At 37.8% G+C, this 27,768-nt stretch overlaps 1 protein-coding gene across 4 annotated transcripts in view; it reads left to right on the forward strand.

The window, feature by feature from the left end:
- The window catches only part of dnc (phosphodiesterase dunce), a 352,460-nt gene that overhangs the window by 124,213 nt on the left and 200,479 nt on the right, over nt 1-27,768 (forward strand). For 3 of the 4 annotated variants that reach the window (XM_069129696.1, XM_069129697.1, XM_069129698.1), the window contains one exon: nt 1,368-1,714. The exons of the other annotated variant lie outside the window; for it this stretch is intronic. In XM_069129696.1, the coding sequence (XP_068985797.1) occupies nt 1,572-1,714 (143 nt within the window). In that variant the 5' untranslated portion in view covers nt 1,368-1,571. The remainder of the gene's footprint in view (nt 1-1,367; nt 1,715-27,768) is intronic. 4 annotated transcript variants of the gene reach the window in all.

A 27,768-nucleotide genomic window follows, 5' to 3' on the forward strand; every position in this document is an offset into this window, starting at 1 on the left:
GAAAAGCAAAGTATCGTCGCTTGTTACAGCGTAGTTATGCAAATCTCGCGTGAGCACGTTCAGTACTGACGTTTTAACGTGGACAAAAACGTGTTTCGATCATCTGCGAGAGTCTAATCTGCGAGGAGAATCGAGATTCGTTCGTTAAGAGACGCTGGACACGGTTTTCTGTTGCAATAAATAATTTCTCTTTGCATTTGACATTAACGAGCGCTTGTCCGTCTGTATAATCGTTATCCGGTGTTTCAACGATGTTCGTAGGAGGAATAATCGTTAGGAAGAAGAACGAGTTGCCTTCTGATGTAACGATCTTGTTTTGACAGAACTGCGTAGTCGGAGGGAAACAGAATGAGAAAGAAGTTGGGAATTGTCTGAAAGAACATTTCGCAAGTAGACAAATAACGCTATAAAAGTATCGTGTTTCGGTAAAAGTTTGAACAAATTTTGTGTCTCACTTTCAGGCCGATTAGAAATAAAATATAGCGCCGATTAAAAATTATTACGAAGAAATCGTTGCATGGAAGATGGTGTGTAGAGACTCGAGCTTCAGCGAAATAGCGAAAGAATTGAGTGAAATTATAAGAAACAAGAGAAACGAACAATTTTAACAGATGGTCATGGAAACTATTTCTGGAAAAATAGACGATGAAAACGCGATGAAACGTGGCACACAGCACTGGTAACCAGCAGAAAGAAAGGGCTGGCATAAATTTATGCCAAGTCAGCTGGTGAATTGAAAGAGTTTCTTTTAACCCTTTGCGAGATGATGAAATTACGTGACCTGTCGAATTCTTCCGATAGCGCGTCTTTGAAGACACCGGAAAGAGATTGTCACCAAGAGATTGGGTGTCAAAATTATCTCTAATTTGATTAAATTTCAAAAGAAAATGCACGATTCGTACACATTGCAATTCCCTGAAAATTCTCCACTCAAAATCCTCTGTGTATATAAATTTCTCCCTTTCTTCGTAAAATGATAGACACAAAATATTCAAATACATATACAATGTCTCACTTCCCACTCATATCCATTTTTACGAAGTTCTAAGAAAAACTCCGAAATCATCTTGCCAAACGATAATTTCAACGTTCCTTCTCCTCCAAAAAAGCACCTTCTACTTTTATCTTCGATTACCAGACGTTCCATAAAACGTGACACTTTCGCGAAAAGAATCCGCATAGTGTGTCGCCTATTAAAAATTAATCGACACCTTTCGATTTATCATCACGACATGAAAATCCTGGAAATCCTGAAAATCGCTGCAGATGCATCGTTTTCAATTTCGAACAAAATCTCTTGCAAAGGGTTAGAGACTCGTAACGTCGGTCAGTTTCACTGTTGAAAACGTCGCGTTTACGATGCGCAGCTTCTCCTGACCGGATGCCAGACGAAACGACGGGCATCCTTTGCACACAGATCAGCCATGTCTGTTTCGTAGCGAATCGGAAGTTCGCAGCAGAGGTTCCTGTGCTAGCCGACGTGGGATTGTATGAGTGATGCTTGCTCGAAGAGTCGTAAAGGACGACGAAGAGATCGCGTTCTGGTGACGTAACGCGCGACACGCCGGAACATGAGCAACCTACAGGTACCGGAGCTTCGGCTTCCGGCCGGCGATGGCGGTGGTTCGACCGGGTCAAACAATAAAGGCACCGCTCCTCTGTTGCTGGTTCCCCAGACCAACGTGCCCAGAAGGAGGCATTCGTGGATATGTGGGTGAGTTTCTTTGGGAATTTTAATTTTCCAGATTTTCGATTTTCCGCTGTAGATTTGATTCGTGAGATCGATATTTGCATAATTATTTTTTGCTCATTCCGCGGATTTATTAATCGGTTCTTGTAGGTAACGTTCGATAGTTGAGTTTATTGATTGGATCTTTTATCGATTGATCTTCCATCGGATAACATTGTTTCCTTTCGAAGTATAAAATCTGCAAATTCTGTCTTGGAACTCACGTTACGGAGACATAGAAGAAAAATATTTCTTTTGTCGATATCACCGGTCGTTTGAAAAGATTCTATCGTACATACGTCCTGGAGAAATACACGATTCGCATAAAATCATCGACAGAAAGAATACCAATGCTTTTGAATCACTGGAATCGTCAGAATCGACGATACGAACACCTCGACCGTACATTGCCCGATTATTATGCAGATCTGCCGAGGCTGGGGCCGAGGTAAACGGTTTCCTCCGCGTCTGTCAAGGGAAATTGGATTTGCGAGACCCTAGAACGAAAAGAATTCTATAGAGACCGATCGAAGTTCCCTTAGAAATCCCTGATTTCAGTCCTGAATACATAATGCCTGGAAAATGAATGTTTATGATCAAATTATCAATTTTCTGCTTTTCGTCGCTCCTACAAGAGCTTAGGAAAGTATTTCAACGCTCGCCATAGGAAAGCTTTAGGTTAGAAAATTTGTAATTAATAGGCCGAAACAACAGAGAAACTTGGATAGGCGAGGAGGATCGCGAGCCAGCGAGCAATTCTCGAGGTTAGGATAAATCGTCGGTGACACGCGTATGGTAGTTGCAGAGCATTAAAACGTCCTTTCGAGGCAATTAAAGCGGGATTTAATCGAAACTGTGCATAGCAGGCTGCAGTGGAATTAGTCGAAATTATGCCAACTTCCGCACCACTCGAAGTTAACGATACAAGTTTCCATGTATACTATGGTCTTGTAAACGCTATAAGCATGTATAACAATCTTTTTGCACTTTAGGAAATTGTTTCTTGACTCTAGCATTTTCTCCTAACCGACGTTAATTTCATTTAATTTTCGGTCTTCGAGTTAATTTTCAAGCTGTCTAATTTTAGAGGGTGGCTTCGTACCTTAAATTTGAGTTGGCATGATCGAAAGGAAGAACGTATATAGAGCATTTTCGGTTGTTATCGTAGCCAAAGTTTTGTTGAAAGGAAAGGCAGTCCTTTCCTTTCAAGCAACGAACCAATTCCATCCTTTCGTCACTGTAAATTCACTCTATCGCTTTGATCGCGGTTAGAGTTAAGTCATTGAATTTCCTTTTCTGTGTGCCACCACTTTTCCTCCCACCAAGATTAATTAACAGCCCGATCCCTTTTCCATCAATCGCACGAACCTCATTAAAACTCCACAAGCAAATCTATTAACCCAAAAGCCATCGACTTGTACGGAAAAAAGAAGATCAAAAAGAAGACGCTTCGACTTTCCAACGGCCACCTAATTATTTGTATATTCGTATTGATAAAATAATAGGATTAAGAGAGAAAAAAGAACGGATCGGGGAATAGTCGCGTTTTGGCAAATTTCAAAATTTCATCGAACCTAGCGAACCTATTCTTTTCGGATTAATTCCAAGACGAAATACGTACAGCGGTCCGCGAAAGTATTCGAAAATATGTCTCGTTATGAAAGACATTGGCTTTCGTTTTGTATAATAATAAATTACTGGTCGATAATTACGGTTAATTATCGAAGATACTTCGACCGTATCGATGGTGTTATTACAACGATTTATCAGAAAATAACGTTGAGGATCTCCGCGACGTTTGCAAAATTTGAGCAATTTTTGAAAATTCCGTAGATCCTAAGTAATTACAAGAATATTTCAATTTATGACGAGAGTCGTTTGAAAAGTAATTTCTATATTTGTATAATCTTATCGGAAGATTTTACCCGAGAAGACAATTTTCTTTTTGTCGAACTGTTGAAATGGCACTCCATTTACTGTTCGATCGTTAAAAATGAAACTCAATCTCGGAAGTGCAACACGGTTCGCAATTAACAAGGGAAGAGAACGAAGAGATTGTCGTGTTAGCTGTTTCCTCTTGACGGAAAACGGCCATCTTTTTCCCTGCTGCAACATTCGCCAAGCTCGATAAGGCTTTTTGTCGCGTCTTACTGTCCTTCCCTTTTCTTCTCTCCTTTTCCTTGTTTCCATTGCCATTTCCTCGACAGCAGCGAGACAAGCAAATCCTCGATAAGGCGATTAGAGATTCTGGAACACAGTCTTTGGTCTCCGTTTGCTGGGCAAAAAGAAAAATAGCAAGAACCACGCTACTTAGCTTCCAGAAGAATGCTATCACCAGTAAGACGATCGTCATTATAAATCTCTAATGCGGATGCTGGTTATCATCTCGCTCGATGTTGCAAGCTGATTACAGTTGCCATTTCCAAATGACAATTTCTACAAAAAAAAACAAACAGTGTTCGTTATCAGTTTTTTTAACGTTTATTTGGCGATAACCTTTTGTTTCGAAGGGCAGGCTAACGAAAATCCTGGGTAGACAGACGTGGATAAATCGTGGATGATCATAGCCCACCTAAAAATCAATGAAAACGTTCATGGAACGCTGGAGTTAAATTTTGAAAAATTGTCGTTTGATGGTAACATTTTTTTTGAAGGGTGGACAAACGAAAATTGTGGGTGGACAAATGTAGACAAATCATGGACTATCGTGGACCATCGTTGTCCACATGGAAACTAACGAGAGAGTCCATGACGCGCTGATGTTAAATATTTTTAAATGTCCATTTCGAGATAACATTTTTTCGAAGGCTGAATAAATGAAAATTCTGGACAAATCGTCGACATTGGTAAAATAACGTAAAAGTAAAAATCCATGAAAATGTTGATGGGGCGTCGGCTTCAGATTTATTAAAATTTTCATTCGGCGATGACTTTTCTTTGAAGGGTGGACGAATGAAAATTCTGGATGGACAAATCGTGGGCAAAAAAATTAAATTAATTAAAATTCACTTTATAGTCGTTCATTTGTTATTCCAATTTTCATAATCACGAACAAATTTTTAAAGCTTCTGATAATTTCAGATCAAACCGTAGATTCGTCGGCTCCCTCATTAGTAAATTTCACAAATTTTCGATAATTAATCATTTTAAATCAAATGATAAATTCATCAGTTTCTGTATCTCGCAAATTTCACCAACGTTCGATAATTTCGAATCCAATCATAAAATCATTCATTTCTACAATTCTCCTAGCAGACTGTACAAATTTTCAATAATTTCAAATCCAATCATAAATCCATTAATTGCCGCATCGCGGAAAATCCTATAAAATCCTATAAATGTTCAATAATTTTACTTCAAATCACAAACGCACAAAAAAAAAAAAAAAAAAAATGTCAAAAATCGGCAACAATAACCTTCCTCCTCGGCGCTAAATTGATTTCGCTGATAAAGAACGCACGAGTATAATCCAGCCCGATATTAGCCAAATATTAATTCTCCGCTCGTCTGACGAATCAGTGTAGATCCATGGAAGGATCGAGGAAAGACAAGGCAGGTCTAAGACGCGTGAACAGAATTCTAAAAGGGATAGAGCGCGCGTGACGCCTTTGAGGCATGCGTCTCTGTATTTCTGCAAACAAATCCCCATTAATATACGGCACACGCGTCTACGTGGTCCTCTCGAAGCCCACAAACTTTGCCAAACAGTCGCCACAGACGATTTTAAGAAGCAAAACCAAGTAGAAAGAGCATAGTTTATGCTCGTAGGTGGCCTTTGATCCTGTTAGACCAGGATGTCTGTTGGATCACGATTATCCCGACCATGGTAACGATAATATCATAAGCGTGTGGCACGTGTTTGCGATGCGAATAGGATGTTTATTACGAGTTTGGTTCGACGACGTTCCCAATGGCGATGATGGTTATAATCGAAATTAATAAAATAATTATTCTTCGTAGTGAGCAGCGACGACGATATCTCTGATTCGAGTTTTCATTTGTCGTAGAGAGGCTTTGTATTTTCTATCGATTTGAAGTTTCTCAATGGAAAAATAATAATTGAGATTTTGAAAGCCCGATGTTGTTTAACATTAGCAGAGCATTAATAACCGACCTTGTTATAAGCAAATTCCATTATAAACGTACAAGGTACGTGAATAACAAGCATAATGTATTATGTATTACGAAGGAGTCGGTGTATCGTTAAAGGAAAAAAAATCGTTGGATATACAGCACGATATTTATTAAGGTAAGAACGAAAATTATATCATATATTGTACGTAATTCAATTTATTTGTTTGTTTCGTTTTGCGTGTGTTGCGAGTGTGGGTCACGAAGAAATAAAATAGCCGAGGACTATAAATTCAGGAACTAATTAGACGCTGTCAGGATAATAAATCTAAAGCAAAGAAGATGCTATTTAACGTTTCAGAAATTATTTTAAAAGGTAGTCAAATTTTACTAAATTACGTTATTTATAAAATTTCAGAGTTATATTACCAGACGTTGAAATGCTACAAAATTCAAAATTATTAATTCAATTTATTAAACTAAAATATTTATTTAAAAAAAAAATGCTTATCCGAGTTTCCGTCTAAGCGAAGAAAGTTAAAAAAATTATGAAACAAATAGCTCGATCACGTCTACGCTTACAAAAAGCGTAATTAGTTTTCCAGAGTTAGCCACGTTGCCATTTACTGACATCACAGGCTTATTAAGTTGAAGTAAAATTAATTTCCTCGTCCGATCCGCGGATAGAATCGTCTCGTTCTACTTCCGGTTGGAAACGCGGTCCAAAGGATCGTTCTACTTTCCGGACAAATTAATTAACAATTTTAAACTGTGTTAAATTTGACCTGTGTTAAAGTACACGGACGTCTTGCTAGGAACAAACATCGAAGTTTGCTCGTTGCACGCCACTGAACTTCCGTTCAAGTTTATGACTTCTCAGTGCGTTCACTTTTTGCTCTCCTCCCATTCCTCTTGGAAAAACAAGCCGTAACAACCTTCCATTAACTTCTGATCGAGCTAGTTAGTTTCTTATATAAACGTAAAGTATCCGCGTGTGCGAACTTATCAATTTTTCTGCGTTTCTTTCTTTCTGCAAGGAAAATAGAAAAAGTGGAGAGTTTCCAAGGAAATTGGAAATTCTTGTTTAATTTCTTATTTTCTATATTCATGGAATAATTATCCTCAGTTTTATCTCGAACATCGATCAGGAATCTGTAGTCTTTTTAGGTTTGTTGAACAGTTTGAGTTTTGTCCATTTAAGGCTATTAGACGCTTTTATAATTTTTAGATATTTTTTAAACTTATTAGATAATTGTTGTCGGCTTTGCAAATTGTCAGAGGATTTTTCATAAATACGCTTTCTCCCGCAATTTTCGTTCTTCTAAAGCCGCGAGGTAATTTTTGGTTCTCGTTACTATTTCTTAATGTTTATATTTAATTTATGAAACAATTATTATTATTATTATTGTTCTTTATTTTAAGCCTGCTGTTCTCTTTCTCCTTCTTCTTCGCCTTTGCATCTCCTTAAGTATCTTCCTTCTTCGAACTATTTTATTTACAAAAGGCACGAAATACACAGCGGATACAAAGATTCAATCGAATGATAAAAATATTCAATAGCAAACCAAAGATCGTGCATATAGAAGCAAAGAGGACGAGAGAATCTTTCTCAGCTCCTTTTGTTAAAGTTGTTGAAACGTTTTCCTGAGCTTTGCTCTTTTTTTCCATGCTGTTACGCTATTCAAGTCATTTTTTTCTTTCTCCTAATCAAACAGGTAATTTAATTAGTTACCGAAGCAGGTGTAACGGTGTAAATATTATAGTTGGAACGATATAATTATCGACTATAAACCGGTAACTGAAATAGTTCTTGAAATCGCCATAGTGGCACGGTAAAGTCTGGCCGAGGTTAAATCCTCGTTAGCACGCGCCAACGAGGCAATTAATTTCGACTGATCGCGCGTTTGATTCATCGATAGTAATGGAATTGCCTGCAAATCTATCGGGTTCCATCAAAATCCGTATAGAGTTTAATGGATGTCGTTCGATACCTATAGGTTGAAACAAAAGCGATTATTAACGCGAACTTACGCTCTGTTGGATAATAAAGAAGTTTTTGCCTATTATCTTCGATCTGCGCGATTACTACGCCGTCGTTTCATTCCTGATCGATGTTGAAGATATACTTCGTTAATTAATCGAGATTATTAAACCACTTTGTGTGTGTGTGATAAGTATGTATAAAAATCTGTGTATCGTATGTAACCGATGTGTTATCATTAAATCGCAAATTCTCAGTTAAATATGGTACAAAATACTAAATTTCTTAAACGTTCAGATTTTTTAACTTTGGAATTCCTTATGAAAATAAGGGCGATAATAAATATTGCCTTTGGATTTGAATTTTAAACTTAGATATTTGAAGCTTAGATCGGCATTAAGCGACCAAATCTTAATTGTAAATGTCTCAGTAAGCGTCTCGAGACGTTTCTTATTTTTTTATTTAATATTCGTTGTTTCCATTTCAGTAGAAAGGAAAATACTCTAGCAATATTTATGGAAATACTTTCATTGAAAATTCTATGGTTACTCTGTGTTTGTTGTAAGTTGTGTGCGTTGTAAGTGCGTTGTAAGTGTTAAAAGGGTTAGTTAGGCGAGCACGGTGAGAAATGTGAAAGGACGTCGTTGAAGTTCTTTTTCTGGAAAGTTTCCTCGATATTGGAACTATCGATTTTCATAATTCTTCTTTTTCTCTTCTCGAGTATACCTCCTCCGTGAATATTGCTTATATTAGTACAACATAATCTGTTCTATAAACGCGTTGTTTGATAATAACTACACGGCAACATAAAAATCAGATAAATATAGTGCAGGTTATAGAAGATCTTCCGGCAAATTATTAAATCACTGTACGCGGCCGATACGACGAAGAATATTTAATTAATCCTTTAAATAGAGATCAAAGAAACAGATCTTTCAGACTAAAATCAGAAACATCGTTTGACGATGTCCAACAACAAAAAAAAAGACTGTCTGGAAAGGATCACTTTGTAACAAGAAATACGACATAATCGGTTTAACCGTCAAAGAACGTATTTATATTGAAACGTTGGATACAAAATGGACCAGAAATGGAAAATTCAATTTTCTTATTGAAAAACCAATTTAAACTCTTAATAGAAAATAGTACAAGAAGCAAACTAAAGAATAAGCAAACCCAGTAAAAACCGTCACTGTTTAACGTAAGAGAATTTACGCAAAAATTTCCAGGCGTTTGTTGTTGCACTATCAAACCGATTAGACGTATCGTCGCTCTCGAGTATCTTTCTGCGTACTGTACACTTATCGCTTTGCTGTGTAGCGGTGTGCGAAACGAAAGGTTCGTAAACCAGGATCGCAGACTAGGATCGTAGACTAGAATCGTAGACTAGAATCGTGAACCAGATTCGTGGACCAGATTCGTAGACCAGATTCATGGACCAGATTCGTGGACCAATTTCGTAGGCCAGATTCGTAGACCACGTTCGTGGACCAAAAGCTATGCACGTTCGCGCGTTTCTCAGCGCGGCATCTGGACGAAGATCCGGGACAACAATCAAAATTCACTGACCACGTTGGCAAGCCGCGGTCGCGGAGCTGATTCGCAGATCAGGTTCGTAGATCAGGTTCGTAGATCTGGTTCGTAGATCTGGTTCGTAGATCAGGTTCGTAGACCAGGTTCGTAGACCAGGTTCGTAGATGACGTGCACAGGACACGTTCGCGTGTTTCACAACGCAGCCCTGGCTCGGTTGAAATATCTTAGATATTTATTTCTTTGACTGACCCCACACTGCGACGTTTAAATAAATAGCATCGATTCTGAAAGCAATCTTTCCACTTTTTCACAAATATTATGCAGAAATCATTCATCCTCCTTTGTATTTCGTCAGACACTGTGTTGACGTTTACACGTGACATAGAACAGAGTTCTTGTGCTACTTTTCGACTTTTCTTGGATCAAGCGTGGTCGCAGATTCACTCTTCAATGGATTTTATTAAAAAGATAAAGAGCATCCACTGCAGCAATATGTTTCTGACACTGAAAAGCCAAAATTACAGAATGGCTTGAACCGCTTCTTTTCTACATTGCTCCTTGAAGAAAGCGAGGAATCTTCAAATTGGAAATTAAAATTATACACATCGTTGCTCAAATTTCTCGTATCTCAGGCGTGACAAACGCTTCTTAACAAGAATTAACAAACAAGAATGTACAGCGAATGAGTGAGCTAATTTTCAAGCGATCAGATTTCGATATACAAACGATTATTACTAATTCTCTGACGATTTTCCATTTGAAATTATTTACAGACCGACGATATCGTCGAATAATATCAAATCAAAGTCTAGCAACAATTACTTTGATTTTTGTCCAATGTACATCGCACTATACGACGTGGCGATTAAATGCGTAAAATGCACCGGCCACAAAGAAGTCATCGTCGCTGAAGCACCCCTGATGGTTCATATATGTATAGAAAATAAAGAAAGATGAAAAAAAAATAGCTGTTGCACGAGCAGCAACCCTTGAAGGGGACCTTTGAGCGGATGCCACGTGGAGAAGGAAACGAGTGCCTCCCTCGGTCACGTTCCAGCCAGCTGGCTGCAACGAAATTGAATTTCCGATCCCTATTGCCTGTTCCGCGATTAAAGATCTGTATCGATCATCATCGATCATCCTCAGCCACGCTTCGCTTGTTAAAATTTGTATTCCCTGTTTCTTTATCAATCTTGCGAAGTTTACGTGATTTATAACATAGATTTGTCATTATCGAGGCTTTCAGCTAGTTTGAGGGTCTCTCAAAAGCAAACTTAACGTTTTTATTGGTTTTAATTGTGAGAAAACGTCTTGTATGTAGGCAGGTTTAAGAATTGAAGAATTTTGTAGATTTTTATAATGTTAGCAACTTAGAAGGTGTCGAGAATTTTAATAATTTTAACAACTCGGACCGTGTGATAATTTCTCGAATTTTGTGAGATTTTTTATTATTAGAAAGCTTTTTGAGTCATTTTCTGCATTGTATATCCATACAAGTCGCAATTTTATCTTTTATTTCGGTGAATTTTAACTAATTTGGTTTTGCAGTATATTTTTTGAAGTAGAACATTTAGAAGGCTTTTTCAATTTGATACAATTTTTTATATAAGCGTATTTTGATGTTTCTAGATGTTCAGTGTATATATATATATATATGTACGTAGTTTTTAATGTTTTTCCTTTCCGCTTTAGATTTCCACTTTAGATTTGGAGATTAAAAATTTTCTTTGCCTTTCATTAGACTATACTTTGAAATATATTTGCTTTGATAAAATGCCTCTGCAAGAATTTCGAAATATTCCGTAGAACAAAGAAGTGAAATTTGCACAGAACCAGATACATAGCATGAAACTTCTCTTTACCAAACTGCTTTAAAACTTCCCCCTCCTGAATTTCTGTTTCACTGTTTCTTCTTCGAACAACGTCATGCAACCACACCATTGATTTTTTTTTTTTGTTATTTTATATATTACTCGTGGTGTGATAAATTTTCTAATCCACAGAGGATAGTTTGTAAAATGAAATATCTTTGGAGTTTTCTTCTTTATTATCCTTCCCATCTTTCTTACCTTTCGTCTTATCCTATAACGAAAAATCTCTTAATTTTCTCAGATTTATCTTCGATCAGTACCATTTTGGAAATGAACTTTTAATTTCACCAGATATATCTTTAGTACAGAATATCGCGGCGACTTTTATCTTTCTCTTTTATATTTCGTACGTTATTGCATTTTTTTATTAACTTTCTTAATTTTACAAAAATACTAGTGCTATGCCTGCTATGCCAAAAAAAGTACTATGCCTGTAGTAGTAGTGTAGTATTATTGGAGCGTTTAAAATTATTTTTGTTCTCGTTAGACGTACCTTTGAAAACGAGCAATTACATTCTTTTTGATTGACGGGATTAATTACCGCTCTTTTTTTACCAGACGATTAACATATATCGTATTTCATGATGCTGAGCTTTCATTTCCATTTCTATTATGTTTCCCTCTGTAACATCAGCTTTCCATTGCTCGCTCTATATAAATATTTCGTTGTTAAAGCGTTACTCGATATTCCCCTTTGGTTTGCATTTTTTACGAATGAGCTCGTCGATTCACGTGATATTGTCCTGACAAATCAGAAACACTTGCGTGGAAATTATCATTTTATGGAACATTACGGTTCAAATATTAAGTCTGAAATATTATTACATAAATAAATTGACATATGGGGGGGAAAGGAAAATCTGTAAAAAGATTTCAGAGACGTGGTGTTTATGCGATAAATGTTAGTCAATTAAAATTGTTTACCCTCGTTCGCGAAGCCCGAAGAAAATGTAATTTAAATATTAATTTTAGAAAGCAAAGAAAATCGGCTGAAAAAATTTGCCACCGAAAGCAAACAGAAGCAAAAAGTTTGCCGAAGAAATATTAGGGAAATTACCAAGGAAGATTAATCTCCGCGTTCTTTAGCTTAAAAATTGTAAAAAAATTGAATTATAGTCCTCGAGGAAAAATTAGAAAACTGCATTAAATCCCAATTTTTTAATTTTGAGATCATAAAATCTGATTAAAGCGAAAACGAAATTTGTAAAGTTTTAATGATTTCGAATCACGGTTAATTGTGTCTAATTATACGCTATAAAATCTGCCATAAAGTTTAGCTGTAAAGTCTGCCTTATTTACGATTGTATGGGAAAGCTTGCCAGGAGAGAGTTGATCTATTTCAAGAGGCACATACAACGCTGCAAAAAACTTTTTCTCAATGCTATTTTTTCACTTCTGCATTATCGCTTATATATATAATATAACATATAATAACACGATATAATATAATACAATGTAATGTAATATATATTGTATATTTTTAAATGGAATAACCTATATATTTTTATCTTTCAATTTTTTTGATTCTTTTTTCTATACAGAAGGGTAAAGGTACTCGTGTCTGAAAATGTTTTTTTTAAAAGATATTTCGACATTTATTTTGTTAAACTTGGCGTATGAAAGACAATGGAAGTCGCAAAGTGATACTCTTCTCTTTACTTAAAATATACAAATATTAACGGTACTAATAATACTAATAATTTCATATTCTGAAATGAAACAAGACTGAAGATGCACCAAATTGTCTCCTTTCAAAGTTCGGAGAGAACTCAATTTTCTCTCGAGATCGTGTCTCTGTAATTATATACAATATAATTATATGTCGGGTTAATGTTGGAATTTTGGGCGTTTGACGAGTCTTCGCTCGAATTTCGAGAATGGTCGAGATGTCGATGACAATGAATCTAGGTTCGATAACGAATCCACGGTCAATGGGATGACGAATGCGATGTGATACACGTATGACTCAACGTACAAATAAAAATTATCCGAATGAACTGCTCTGAATACACTCTCCTCCAGTTCAAGTGGAACTACCCTTATATAGTCCTCTCCCCACCTCTCGGCTCAATCTTTATTTTTAAGGAGAGCTATATAATTATTCCATACCTCTGTTAAGTACACGTCCCTCCCGTGACCGTGGCTACGTTTAGTGACTCGTTATTTTTTTTAGTTTTATCACTTAAGCGTAGCTATAGTAAAAGTCTGGACTAGGGTATTAGGGCTTTTCCCAATATTCCAAAAGGGAGGCTCCAACGTCCTTTCATTTCCGACATATATATATAAACGTATACATAAATGTCAGTCTTAGTACATTTCCATTCAACGTTGGACATAATCGAAGGTTTATTGGAAATATCGAAGAAGCAACGCGTGAAACGCGTTTGAGTCTAAAATTATTCACAGTGCTGTATAATAACAATCAATACGAATTAATAAGCGAACAGCGCCTGATTCTATCGAGGATCTTGAGGTCTGTCACTCTATGGTTCGCGTGCCATCGAGATACGATCGAGAGTGTCGAAGGATGGGATAGAATGGAAGTCGAGAGAGTTTTAGAACGGTCCTCGAACCAGGGTAAATAGGAGGATATACACTTGCCCTCAATCCTTCCTCTTAAACTCAGACGGAGGATCCGTTTCAACCTGTTTATCTGTGTATCTCCGACCGTGGCTTCGCGTACGGCCACGTCTCCAGAAACTCGAGAAATTCCGGTTCAACTGTCGTTTATTATCTCGTCGTTTCGCTGCCTGTGTTCCTTTCGCGGTTACCTCGATGATGAGATCTTTTATTCTCTTGTAACGACAGCGTCTAATTGTCTCGTTACTTCGCTGCTCCCATACGATAATTGTCACGTTATACGACAGAAATTAACATTTATTTTCTTCCCGTGGTTTCTTGCTCTGCTACGTGCTTTGCTGTTTCTTGCCAAGTAGGTATGACTTTTCATATGATCTGTTACGTCCGGTGACTCTCTACGGTCCAGACGTCCACCACCTGTGCACATAGAATTAAGCGGATCGCAATAATCCTAAACATAAAACGAGGTTTCTTGATTTTCCGTTAAGGCCGGTAAGTGGCATAAAACATCTTCGATTCAAGAGGCTCCTTATGGTTCAGCGGGTAAAAATCGGGGAAACGAGGGTTTTCTCATGCTTAGACTTTCGAACAGTCAACATCTCTTTACCGCCTTTTCACCCTTTAGTCATTCACCTACTTCTCTTATATAACAGCCTAACTATCTTCTCTACAAAGTTGTTGGAAATATATATTATAACCTGTTAACCTCGGTGTTATATTAATTAAACCGCCACTATTATCCTAACCGAGATAGGGGATCGACCTGTTCGTGGCGTCGATTATTCTAATCGTAACGGGAATTTACGACTCTCGTTGACGCGCTTCCTCGCGATCGCGTCTCTCCGCGACTGGTCGGATAAACAGGATCCTCGATGCAATTTGGAGAAATCGTAGAACTTTAACTAAGGCGAAGGAATGGTGGAATCTTTAAGCACCTTTGCGAAAAGAAACATCCGAACGATTTGTCGTAAAAGATACTCAAAATTGCGACACAGGATGCAGCGTAACATCCTAAAACAGAATTCCGAATTTCAGTGAATCGAGCACGAATGAGGGATTTTTGAATGATTTTTTACGAACAGGACTCAGGAATTTGTGGGTGTCGAAACGAAAATGTTGGAATTACGCGAGATTGTTAAACGACGATAGAATTTCAGAAGATTCGTGGAATTTTCGCTCGTCATTGCGAGCAGCGCAGCCATTCGTTAGAATCGTTGTATAATTCTGGGAAATCGTTAGCGTTGGTGTGAAATTGTGCGAATTGTACGAGATTCTTGAAAAGTTGGAGCAGAGCGTCATATGCTTTCCACGATTCTTCCAATTGAACATGCGACAAAAATTATGCAAGATCGTGCAGGAGACTTTGATATTGCGTGAAATTACGTCGAGTCACCAAAAAGATTCCAAAAGATTCCAAAGAAAAGTTTCCACCTTTGAAACCGTGAAAATAAGACTGGAAATTCGAAATAGCTGAGAGACGTGGCGTCTTCGCGAGAAGACCCGATGGAACGTCGCAGAAGCTCTAGAATCGAGCGTCTATAAGACGAGATGATGAAATGCGGCGAATATCGATTTCACCATGGTCTATCCGTCATCTTTGCGTTTATTCTACACCTTCCGGTGACACTCGTTGGAAATCAGAACCGCGAGAATCAGAATCGTTTATGGCCATTTCACTGCGATCCCAGAGTCGTTCGTTCTTTTCAAAAGACTTCCTCGGAAAAATAATATACAATTCTGCAAGTTGGTGGAAATGGAAACTTGTTGGCTGTAGGGTATACGTTACGTTGGTACCGAAGAAGGAAATGATTTTTATTTTTCACTTTAGTTTCGTGGCAAGTTGAAAGGTCTTTGCGAGATGGCACCAACAAGTGCAAATCTTTGTAAATAAAAAAACAAATAGTATTCCTTTGTCCATGTTTGTCCAACAAAAATTTTCGTTTGTTCATCCTACAGAAAAGAAAAAAAAGCTACGAATCATGGTTGTTTCATTTTCTGTATCTTTCAACTGTTTTTCACGTGCAGAAATCCTGCAGAGGATTTTGTACGCGAACGCGGTACCATTTTAGGGAAACGTAATATTTAGAGGAAATTAGCCTTATAGTTAAAGAGGCCAACAAAATTTCAATTAAGCGATTTAAATTCAGCATTGTGAAAATTAAATACAATTTTTTTAAGTACCATTACGTAGGCATTAGCTGCTCGTAAATGACCTGTGTCGTGCCGGGAATTGGTACCAATTTTGTTTTTTGATACGTACGAGAAGGGACGGTTTTTAGCGAGTAGGCCAATTACATTTAGGCCAGTCTCGCATAATTCAGCAGCTGGATATTCGTAATAACATATTCCCTTCTCGTGAAAAAAGAGGTACTAGCTCTACTGCTAATATGTGGAAGATTATAAAACACAAAGAGTTTTGGTAAACCTGTTTGCACTGCGTTGGATGGGTGTGGGCTTTTCATGTATACGTGTGTGAGCTCCGAAATTAAAAATGTTAATTTTAGGTTCTTTATGCATATAAATTGCACATTATTTTGTACGAGAATATTTCTGCGCACTAATTCGCTGATATATTCTGTAATTCAATGTAGAATGTTAGAAAATATATCGGCAAATGAAGATTCTAAATAATTGACAACACGTAAAGGAATAATTTATGAAATTAAACATAGCGAAAATTTGATATTTAACATTTGGTAGAGATGTGCTAATTTAACAGTTTTATATAGAATGTAGAAATGGAAAGAAATGCTTAATATACCTTGATCCTGATTTAATAATCTTGATTAAAATTAAAATTAAAAGTCGACCTTCTTATAGCATATTAAAGGGGCGAATTATGACACCAATTCTCATATGAATTTTTCTTTTTGTTGTAGGTAAGTCCTTTTGTACGCTTTCTATTATAGTCGCCCCGCAATGCGAGTAAAGTGCTACAATTCACACTTTTCGTTTTTAATATCTCACCGCTTTTAAGCTCGCCGACGTTCAAACGAATTTACAAAGAGCACACACAAAGCTCTTCCTTTCCCTGGCAACCGGAAAATTGCCCCGCTTACCACGTTAATTTTCGCCTGCCCAATACCACAAACTTGTGTTTCCTTTTCATATGCGAAGAAAAGGGAACGTCGAAGAAATTCAATTACGCGCGATATGTGTGGGATTAATATGTCTGGGATTAGGAGAAAATATTGCGCGCATATGAAACGTGACATACGCGACACCTTATATAAACGTGACTTTCCATAGAAATATTTAAAAACCCTTTCTACCAAAATCTTCAAATTGTTGGACATTTTTGACATATTTTTCATATAGTTGTAAATTAATGGATATTCACGGATCCTGACTAAATCGACACATTGTATATACTTGACCCGCGTTTTTACATATTTCATTATACACCTTTATATTTATCGTTTACTAAAAAAAAGAAAAATACATTTATACAACGAAAAGATTATAAAAATGAATCAATAGGTACTAACCATAGCGACACCCGGTATACAACGACGCGCCCCGGAGGTCAAGAACACCGCGTTGTTTTATGAACATGATATTTATAGTCGTTGGTGGTTCGTTCCTCGTGTCCCACGTTTCACTCGTCGCGATAAGATAAAAAAGCACCGCACAACGTCGAATTTTAATTCAGCGCCGTGTCGATCGGGATAACCAAGACCGCTGTGATAACGATAAAACGAATACCTTGTAAATCTGCCGATCTTTCTCCGGTCGCCATTCAAGACACAAATGTTGCTTCGATTTTACTGGAGCACGTGAAATCAATAGGCAGCAGAGAAATCAAGATTTCAAGGTTATTAGAATTCCTAGATCTCAGTTACTTTTACTAGATCAGAAGTTAAACCCGATCTAAACCGTGAAAGTCCCTAGAAACTTTTCTACGTTGTTACGATGAATAACAACAATACAATAACAAAAATCCCTACAAATGTCCTAGATCGCTCGAGATCAACGCTACTATAAAAACTGAGACTACCGCGATATTATTAGGTTGTCCGAAAAGTTTCTTTCGTTTTATGAGCAAATAATAGACGCACAAGGTTTTTTATTTTATATTATTTCATCGAATTACGTGCGATCCATTTTGTTCTAATGAGACAGACACCACGACATTTCACAGACTCGCTGCTTTCACGTTTGTACGAAGGTTCATTGTTGTAAAAAACACGTTTGCGAAAGAAAGACACTTTCCGGACAACCTAATATAATTCCTAGACACGATTTAGTTTTGCTGGACTAGAATGCAGGTCTATTAGACACCGCGAAAATTCCTAGACTCATGGTATCTCGTAGCGCACATGGTACGCGTTTCTGGCATCCAATTTCTGAGTGCAAGAATGGATTCACCAAGAGAATTGCATCGGTGGCACGTCGAGGGGGACACGTACTCGAAATGCAACCGACTTACAGATGAAAACAGAATGCAAAGCTACCGAGGAGAGGCCTGTGGTGGTCCTCAGGGATCGATACGAACCGTTGCCCGCTGCTGCACAGAATTGCACGTGCACCAATAGGCGACAGCCCAGTTTCTCCGCTTCCAAAATTCTGCAATCTTAGAACGTGCTCGTTACAACCCCCGTATTTTCAGCTTATTCGAATTTCCATAGATTCTGAAACCGAACACGTTCCATATTTTACAGAAATACTTTTAGAGTTTTACTTTTACGAGGAATTTTCGATAACCAAACGAGGTCTTACGGTGAATTTTCGAACCTGTATGTTGTCGATGACGAATAAATAATAACAACGTCGATTTCTACGTTAATAAATTTCTGATAAATTTCCAAGTTTCTAAAGCAAGAAGAATTGTTCCTAAATTTAGGATTTGAACGGTTCAGATAAGAATATCGGATAACATTTCTAGAATCTTTTTTATTGATTTCTGAAATTATGAAATTTATTCCAGTTGGAATCCCGAGGCAGAAAACGAAGATTTTCACGAGTCCAATACTCAGCAACTATAGACGAGTATTTTCATTTGCCAAGAATTTTCTAGCAATGGATTAAGGTTTTCTTCCTCGAGTTAGGAGTTTGGTTGATCGAGGTGACAGCGTTGGATGAAATTGATACAATGTTTTTGTTCGTTTTCGCAATTATATCGCTTGGAATTAGATTGAAACTAAGATTAATTAATTTTATATCGATTTAATATGTTTAAATCGTTTTATTATCATAGAATCGAGCGTACGAATAAACAGTTTTAGAGGACCAGCAATTAGTCTTGTTTGTTGTACGCTCGGCAGGCAGTTTCTCGGCTTCCTCGTGCAATTTGTCAAGAATCGAAGAGATTACACGGTGCAGATGCAGTTAGGCGGATAGCCACGACAATTTTCAAAACGAATGATTTACCGCGGCTTTCCAACTGAAATATCATCAAAACTGCTCGTTGGAAATTCGCGTTGCCACGCGGGCTAACCATTCCAACTTGGAAATCCAATCGAAATCTCGTATCGATAATAATTTAGATCGCTGTACCTACATTCCAGCCTTATTTCCATTTTATTATTTTGCTAATTGAAACGATAAATTAAATTGTGCTTTTAGAATTCTCCGAATTTTATAAAGTGCATTATTATTATTGTTGTCGTTATTGCCACAGGCTTTCATTTCTATCTTTATCTCCAGTAATTAACGCCACATTGTTCCACATGAAAGTATGTTATCCTACTTCTCTAGTTACCACAGAAATTGTCCTAATTCTCATTGAACTCTGTTCGAAATAGTCGAGTCTTTTCACGTCCTCCTCGGTGTTTTCTAATTTGCCTGCTGTTTTTATTTTTCCGTATATTTCCGATTTAAGTTCGCTGTACATTCGGCGATGTTTCAGGATTCTTTCGACTGTTCCTGCTTTCTTTCCTGTCACATATTTGGCATAGTTCTTCTTCTTCACCGACTCTGCTGATTTTCCACCGTTTTCTTCCTACCTGTCCCATTCACGCTTCTTCTTCTTCCAATTTAATTGGAAGACTGGTTTCTATAAGATATGCATATAGCGTTCTCTGTTTACTCCATTTAGCTCTTTTAGCTCTTTGTACTCGAAACGCGTCATTTCTTCGAATGCATTTGCCTGTTCTTTTAATCGCAACAACGATAAGAATGCCAGTTTCGCAACAATTGTAGCTACGCGATGAAAATTGTAAAATTCGGAGTGACAGCGCAATAGTGAGAAATCGATCGGACGATCGCGCGAAAATAGGACACGTATAATCATTTTTTCCCCCAGGAGTGGGAAAGGTCGCGCTTGCCAACCGGCCGGCATTCATTATCGTTGATTTGCATCCGCGAATGGCGAACTACGCGGAAGAAATCGCGGTTGCCATTGTTATCGTTACGTCATCGCGACGCTTCACCAACATTTCGCGACTTGCTCCATCTAACCGTTTAACGCGTTCACTGCCGCGCCACTTTTACGTATTTTCGTATATTCCGTAACGTTTGATTTTACGTCGTATTCGCGCTAAATCGTTCGCACCGTTGGATATTTTTCAAATCAATGGACGCTCTTGACGAACGACTGCGATGAATTTTACAACGAACAATTGATGCGCCTTTAAACGACCAAGTTTATTCTTCGTGATCGGGTCATTTCGAATTTCATTGAAATATTTCGAACGAATCTTAAAACGCTTTAACGTGCCACTTTAACGTGCAATTTTAAGAAAGAAATTTCAAGTATAAGGAGAATTTTAAGAATTAAGAAGAAGTCATTTTAAGAAAGAGACGGTTACGATAATAAACGTATTACGCTCTTAATACGCGTTGCCTTGATTCTCTCGTCGTGTAAGTTTTAATAACGATATAAAATTCTTTCCTCGTTCGTTAATCTCGTTTCCTTTTTATCCACTTAGCGCATTAACGAAAGCATTCTATTCTATTGGGTTGGCGACTAAGTGATTGCGGATTTTGTCAATACCACCTAATGACAAAACCCGCAATCACTTAATTGCCAACCCAATAATTAACCAAAATTTCCAGATTATTATTATTATTATTATTATTATTCGTACTAAATACGATTGAAAGTGGAGAAGAATCACAGAGACGCGTAAACAATTCCAAAGAAATTCAGGCAAATGAGAGAAAAGAAGGTAAAAAAATGAGAAATGAAATTAAAGGAAAATATGAGAGAGAAACGAAACGAGATAAAATCCAGAGGAAAAACACGTGTTCCATCTCGGTCTTCGCAGATGATTATCGTCTTTGCCGAGTCTTTGTCCACGTGTTGCCGGCATGATTAGTGTCATGGTTACAAGCTAGTTCTGGATTCTTTTGTCCTGGCCGTGTGTAAACTTCGAGTCTTGCCTCTGCCATCGCCGCGCTTATTTCTCGGTTATTTTTAACGCTTTCCTTTAGCAACTTGCAACCTATCCTTTGTCTCACGGTTCCATTGTCCCGACGATCATTGTGTCGCGTGCCTATATCCATCGTGTCGCTAGATCGGCGAGTTACAAGCTCCCGTCACACGCTTTTTACCCTATCGTTACGACATCCTGGTTGTCATTGTTGTGTCCAACCACTTTCCACCTTCTTCATCCCCCTTTGTTTTAATATCGTGCGATTACCCTGGTTTTAACTAACGAACACGAGTTTTCTTTCCTCGCTCGTACTATCGATCTATCCCACACGACAAGTTCTTCATTTACGATTCTTTCTGTCTTTTAATTCGAATTCGAATTCCTCCGAACTCGATTCAAGTAGAATTCTAATTTTTATTCTCGCATGTACCGTCGAACGTAGTTTATGATTTTTTCCACGTCGTCGTAAATGTTAAATATCATTCTCGATTCGTCGTTGCAGATTTTAATCCGTACAACTCGTTCATGTAGATCATAGAGCTGCTGAGAACTTTTAGCAACTAAAAGGAACTAGATTCCTAATTTGGACGAAGATCAAGACTGCTATGTTGTCGTTAACTGAAATTGATTTATAGACTTGGAATAGGAAATGGAACCAAGGCACAAGATTCAGTTCTTCTATATCATAAAGAGTCCTGTATTCTAGTTGCTTTTTATACTTTTTATATCGCGTATTTCGCGTGCATTTCAAATTTCCACAGATCCGATCCAACGAATCTTTAATTAATTTCGATGAATTGTTCTTCGTATCTCAGCTGATCGTATTCATAAGAAAATTCTGCTCTATATTTGGTGCAAAAATTCTCGGTGATGTTTCGCCAGTCGATTAAAGGAAATCAATCGAAATTCCTATTTCCGTGGCAGTAGTCCTCGGAATGGTTCGCCTAATTATACGGTGGCCGTGTCGTTCTATTCGCCAACAGGTCGGCTAGTAACCTTCGACTTGGATCGGAAAAGCTAGGCCTAGGCCAAGTGCCGGCTACTAACGAGCACACAGAGTTCCCGCGAGCTTCGGAGCTTCCGCCGCGCCCCCTGTGGCGAGACAAATCGGGAACTTGACCTATAAAAGCTCCACGATGAACCGCGGCTCGTGATGCACGCGAGAATTCAGCCACCGAGTTTCACACTCGATAGAGGTTCCGTGCGTTTCAGCCTGTGCAATATCATCGTTTCTTGTGTATTTTAAGATTACTATAAGGATAGCTATCGATTATTGTGGTTAGATACCTTGGAACTTTCGCGCGAAACCGTCCAGGCAATTTATATCTCAGCATTAGGATAATTTTTCTGGAATTTGGCTGTTTTAAGATGCATCAGGATATTTGCTATAACTTTGGAAGCTTTTTCTATTTCTGTATATTGATGTTCAATTTTAAAATACCCCAGGGTATCTGTTATAATTATGCGAGTCTCTTTTATTTCGATATTTTGATGCTCAACTTCAAAGTATCTCGGAGTGTTTATTATGATTTGGGAAGATCTTTTATCTTTGCATATTTCCATGTCCAATTTTAAAATACCCCAGGGTATCTGTTATAATTATGCGAGTCTCTTTTATTTCGATATTTCGATATTCGACTTAAAAGTATTTCGGAGTATTTATTATGATTTTGGAAGATTTTTATCTTTGCATATTTCCATGTCCAATTTTAAAATACCCCAGGGTGTGTGTTATAATTATGGGAGTCTCTTTTATTCCGATATTTCGATGTTCAACTTAAAAGTATCTCGGAGTATTTATTATGATTTTGGAAGATCTTTTATCTTTGCATATTTCCATGTCCAATTTTAAAATACCCCAGGGTTATCTGTTATATCACGAGAGTGTGTTTTATTTCGATATTTTGATGCTCAACTTCAAAGTATCTCGGAGTATTTATTATGATTTGGGAAGATCTTTTATCTTTGCATATTTCCATGTCCAATTTTAAAATACCCCAGGGTATCTGTTATAATTATGCGAGTCTCTTTTATTTCGATATTTCGATGTTCAACTTAAAAGTATCTCGGAGTGTTTATTATGATTTGGGAAGATCTTTTATCTTTGCATATTTCCATGTCCAATTTTAAAATACCCCAGTGTATCTGTTATAATTATGAGAGTCTCTTTTATTTCGATATTTCGATATTCAACTTAAAAGTATCTCGGAGTATTTATTATGATTTTGGAAGATTTTTATCTGTGCATATTTCCATGTCCAATTTTAAAATACCCCAGGGTGTGTGTTATAATTATGGGAGTCTCTTTTATTCCGATATTTTGATGTTCAATTTAAAAGTGCCTTAGGCTATTTATTATAATTATGGAGGTCTCTTTTATTCCGATATCTTGATGTTCAATTTGAAAGTACCTTAGGCTATGTATTACAATTTTGAAAGATTTGTTTTATTTCGATGCTTTTTGACATTCAATTTAAATACTATGATATGTATCGTAATAAATACAAGAGCAACGCAATATATTTTTTGGAGGACATAAATCGTTTGAAATTTAAATATTGTATTATAAAAATTAAATATAGGAAATATTCTAAAAAGATCACAAAATGTTGACCCGTTGAAGGTTTTCCGCTGTGAACTTCGCGATAAAGCGTTGCTCAAAGTAGTCACGCAAAAAGCAAGTTTGAAAACTCTGAAATTAATTTGGCGTTACGAGGCGCCCTTCGTTACCGCGATATAAACCTGCTGAGTACTTGGAATTCATTTTCATCCTAGCAAGATTGTTATTAATTGTCGAAGTTCCAGAGTTTTCGTTTGAAACTAACATCCTTCGACAAAATTTCGTATAATTACAATTTACAGTGTTAGGACAATTTATTAAGAAACGATTGGGGTAACAAAGAAGGAGAACGAAAATTTGCTTAAATTATAAATGGATTTTATAATTTCTACGGAAATTTGTTCGTTCAACGCCCTCCGCTATGAAATCAATTTCCTCTTCCAATATTCTAACTTCCTTAAGATGTAATCGAATTCGTTCCACTCAACTTTCTTTTATGTTTTAAGTGTCTGATTCCTGAGATTTGCTCTTTCCAAATGAATTCGATTAACTGAAAAATCGCTTGAAATCGTATTATTCTCGAGTAAAATAACGAAGATACAGATGTCACGATTGAAACTTAAAAATTGAAACTTTGAGAATTTAAGTGGAAACGCAACGAGCATTAACGATCTTAATTTCTTTCCAATTTTAAAAATCCCTTCCTTATATAAAAAAAAAAAAAAATACTACTCGAACAGAGTTTAATCCTCGAACCCGAAAATCTAGAAACCCAGTACGACAAAACACTGAAATTTCTTACACAAGCAACTATAGTCCTTCGACCCCAATCGCAAAAATCTCACCAAAAATACCATGAAAATCCAAAACCAACAAAAATAATCTTCTCTTCCAATGAAATATAAATCACCTTTTAATTTAGTCATCCTAAATTCTTTCACAACCACGAGAATCGTTCCTTCAACCCTTTACGCATCCACGATTGTCTTCCTTTTCCATGAAAAATGACAAACGTTTGAGCTACAATGTGTATGGTAAGCATCGATTGCGAATCAAAATGCAATTTTAGCCGGCTAAAATTTGATTGTGTAGCGGCGCAGTGGCGCTTTGACAACCAGTGATATCGACCGCCCCCGAAATGTGTCCTAGCCACCCCCACCCTGTACCCCGTGACGCCGATTAACTACCCCTTTGGTCGAGCATCCCCGATGTTACTACTTCGGCCTTAAACCGACGTCCTTTTTTTTTCGCCACCCGGAAGAAGATTACCCGGTCTTTCTCATTGAAACTTGGAAGGATGCAACGAGGTGGTAATTTCTTCGCGAGGATCGAACGGGATTACAGAGAAATTGAATGGATTAGGTTGAGAATGTTGCAGAATGGCAATTTTTTAAATGAGTTTGTAGGAATTTCTATGGAATAATTTAGAATTTACCGTGACAGTTTCCTTTCTGAAGAAGATAAGTTAAAGATAAGTTGCGGTGGTTTTTAAGAAAAGGTTGAAAATTCAATTGACAATGTTTGCAGAATATGAATTTTTGTAAGTTTCCACGAACTTTCGGGAATAATTTAGAATGTACTCTGATGGTTTTCTTTTTGAAGAAGAAGTAGAGACAAATTGGGGTGGTTTTTGCCAGGAAGGGCTGGAAAGTAGGTTGAGAACGTTATAGGATCCAAACTTTTGCGAGCAAGTTGGAAGGAATTTTTGAAAAATAATTTAGAATTCTCCTCTTAAAGAAAAAGTAAAGACAAATTGACAGTCGTAGTGGTAGTTTTTGAACAACGGCTGAAAAATAGCTTCGAATTCTTGTAGAATATGATCGTCCGTAGAGTTTTCGTAAGTAAACGAAGAAAAGTAGGGATAAGTTATCGATGTCTGTTTTCCAAGAAGAAATAAAAATAAATTGGGCTAGTTTTTCAAGACATCGAAACAACGTTTATCGCTATATAGTCAGCCCTTACGGCTTCGCTTCATCGATGCGATAGAATCTTCCGTAGAAGCAAAAAGAAGAAAAAAGAATCTTCCAGTTGCTCGGCTCACTGTATTATTCAAATCTCATCCAATTGGAATTCCTCCTACCAAAGCATTTATTTTCTACTCAATTTCGCTACATATTGCAGTTTCCTTGAACGAGATAGTAGAAATTCGGGAGTATCGTCATTGAGAATGGTAGTTTCTTCCGTTCCATCTGCCAACGTAGTCACGTTTCCTCGATTTCGTGGCCGGCAGGGCGTTAAAGGGGAGCAGCCAGCCCTTATCAGCGATGCATTCGAATGCAGTGAGCTTGAAGAAGCGAACTCGAGTCCACCCTCTTGCCAGCCTGGGAAATATCCACCGACTCTCGTCGACTGTTCGAGGTTCAACGAATCGACCAACACGGCAAACCACTGGCCATTATGCAAATCGTACATTCTGATGAAAGTTGCGCGCTCCCTATAGAGACATGATCCGGTAGGATCACGTGGAAAACGATGTTGTACCGACGAACTTGCTTGCATATTCTTTAAAAAGTGGATTTTGGTTACTCGAGCGTGTGTTTTATATTCTCCGATGTAAAATAGCAGCTTAGCTTCTACCAGGTGAGATCAGTTCTTGAGACGAAAACGTTGTTTAAAATAATCTTCCATTAGGAAGCCATTTATTTATGGCTATTGCGTAACATTTATCAAACATAGTCTATTTATTCGTTTTTTATTTATAAAACAGTATAGTGGTAATTAGAAAAAGATGACGTTAATTTGGATCTTAGTGCCTGAATTTATATAAACTTGCACTTTTACAGGAAAAGCCAGCAGACTTTCGTCCTTCGTTGACTCCAATGAATATTCATTCGCGTACAGTTAGCCAAACGTTGAAGCTGCGACGTGTTAGCGTGCAGTATTCAAAAGCATCTAAATATTAATGTACAGCATTTAATAGCGCTCACACGTATAATAATCACAGAGCTCTCGACCATTATGTAAGTAATCCTCTAAAACGTTTTCAGCCGACTAACCTGCAAATTCCACCACATCCTACGAATATTCACACGCGCATCATTCATCGTATGAGCTGCCAAATACAAGCATTCGATACAGCATTCAAAGGTCCGCAAATATGAGCGCGCATCAGCCAAACATCGCGAAACTGGATAAAGCAATTTCTACCACGAAGCGTCAAACGTGTTCGCGCCTCCGTATAGTGGGACACAGCGTTCAAAAGCGCTGCAATATTAATTCATAGTATTTAACAGCACTTAAACAGCATCGCGCGACGCTGGTCGATGGCAAACCGCTTAAAACGATTTCGCCTCGCTAACGTGCAAATTTCATTACTTGCAGCGAACATTCACACATACGTAATTCACCGTATAAGCTTGGAAACATCAACGCATACCATGGAAAAGCCCGCAAACATCGATATGCAGGTGCCAAAGGAACCCAAAAGCGCTTAAACATTCTCCAGCCAGTTGAAACAGCTTGCGCGGATAGATAGCTGAACTTCGTCCCTTGGTAGGAATATTCACACACAATTAACCAAACGTTTGAGCTTGCAGCACTAAACTCATAGCAATTATTTCGTAGGATGCAACCTGGCGATGTTTGCCCGGCGCGTTAGCGCGCGCTTCCTTCGTTCGTGGAAACGAATCGAACCGGGTGAAGTCAGCGCGAGCAAATACCGTCAGCCCTTCCTTCTGCGTCGCCATTCGGCCTTCATTTGCATCCTAATGTTCGCGAACAGTCGCAAAGTGCCTCGGAATCCAAACCGTTTGCCTTTCCTTTTGGCGGCGAGCTGTTTCGCGAGGCCACTCGCCTGGAAAAATTCCTCGTGGAAAATGTCTCGTCCCTCTTTGCCCGAGCTTCGCTTGCAACCAGTTTCTGGTGTCGTTTCCAAGGTGAATCAGGCACCCGAAAGATAATTTTGTTTCTTACGGATGGTTGATTCCTGGGGTTGCCGAGTAGATTTTCGGGTCGTTTGTGGTTTACGACGGTTGTTGTGAATTATGGGCGAAGGGTGCGCGATTTGAGAGAGGTTTTTGTGCAAATTGGATTTTTTTATTCGCCGAGAAGCGGTATCCGTGGAGGATTTTATTGGCGAAATTTTATTTGTATTATTGAAAAATACACGAGCTTTGGAAGATGCTTT

The sequence above is a fragment of the Bombus flavifrons genome, chromosome 16 (genome assembly GCF_040668555.2).
Source record: "Bombus flavifrons isolate JBK064 chromosome 16, iyBomFlav1_principal, whole genome shotgun sequence".
Classification (NCBI taxonomy): domain Eukaryota; kingdom Metazoa; phylum Arthropoda; class Insecta; order Hymenoptera; family Apidae; genus Bombus; species Bombus flavifrons.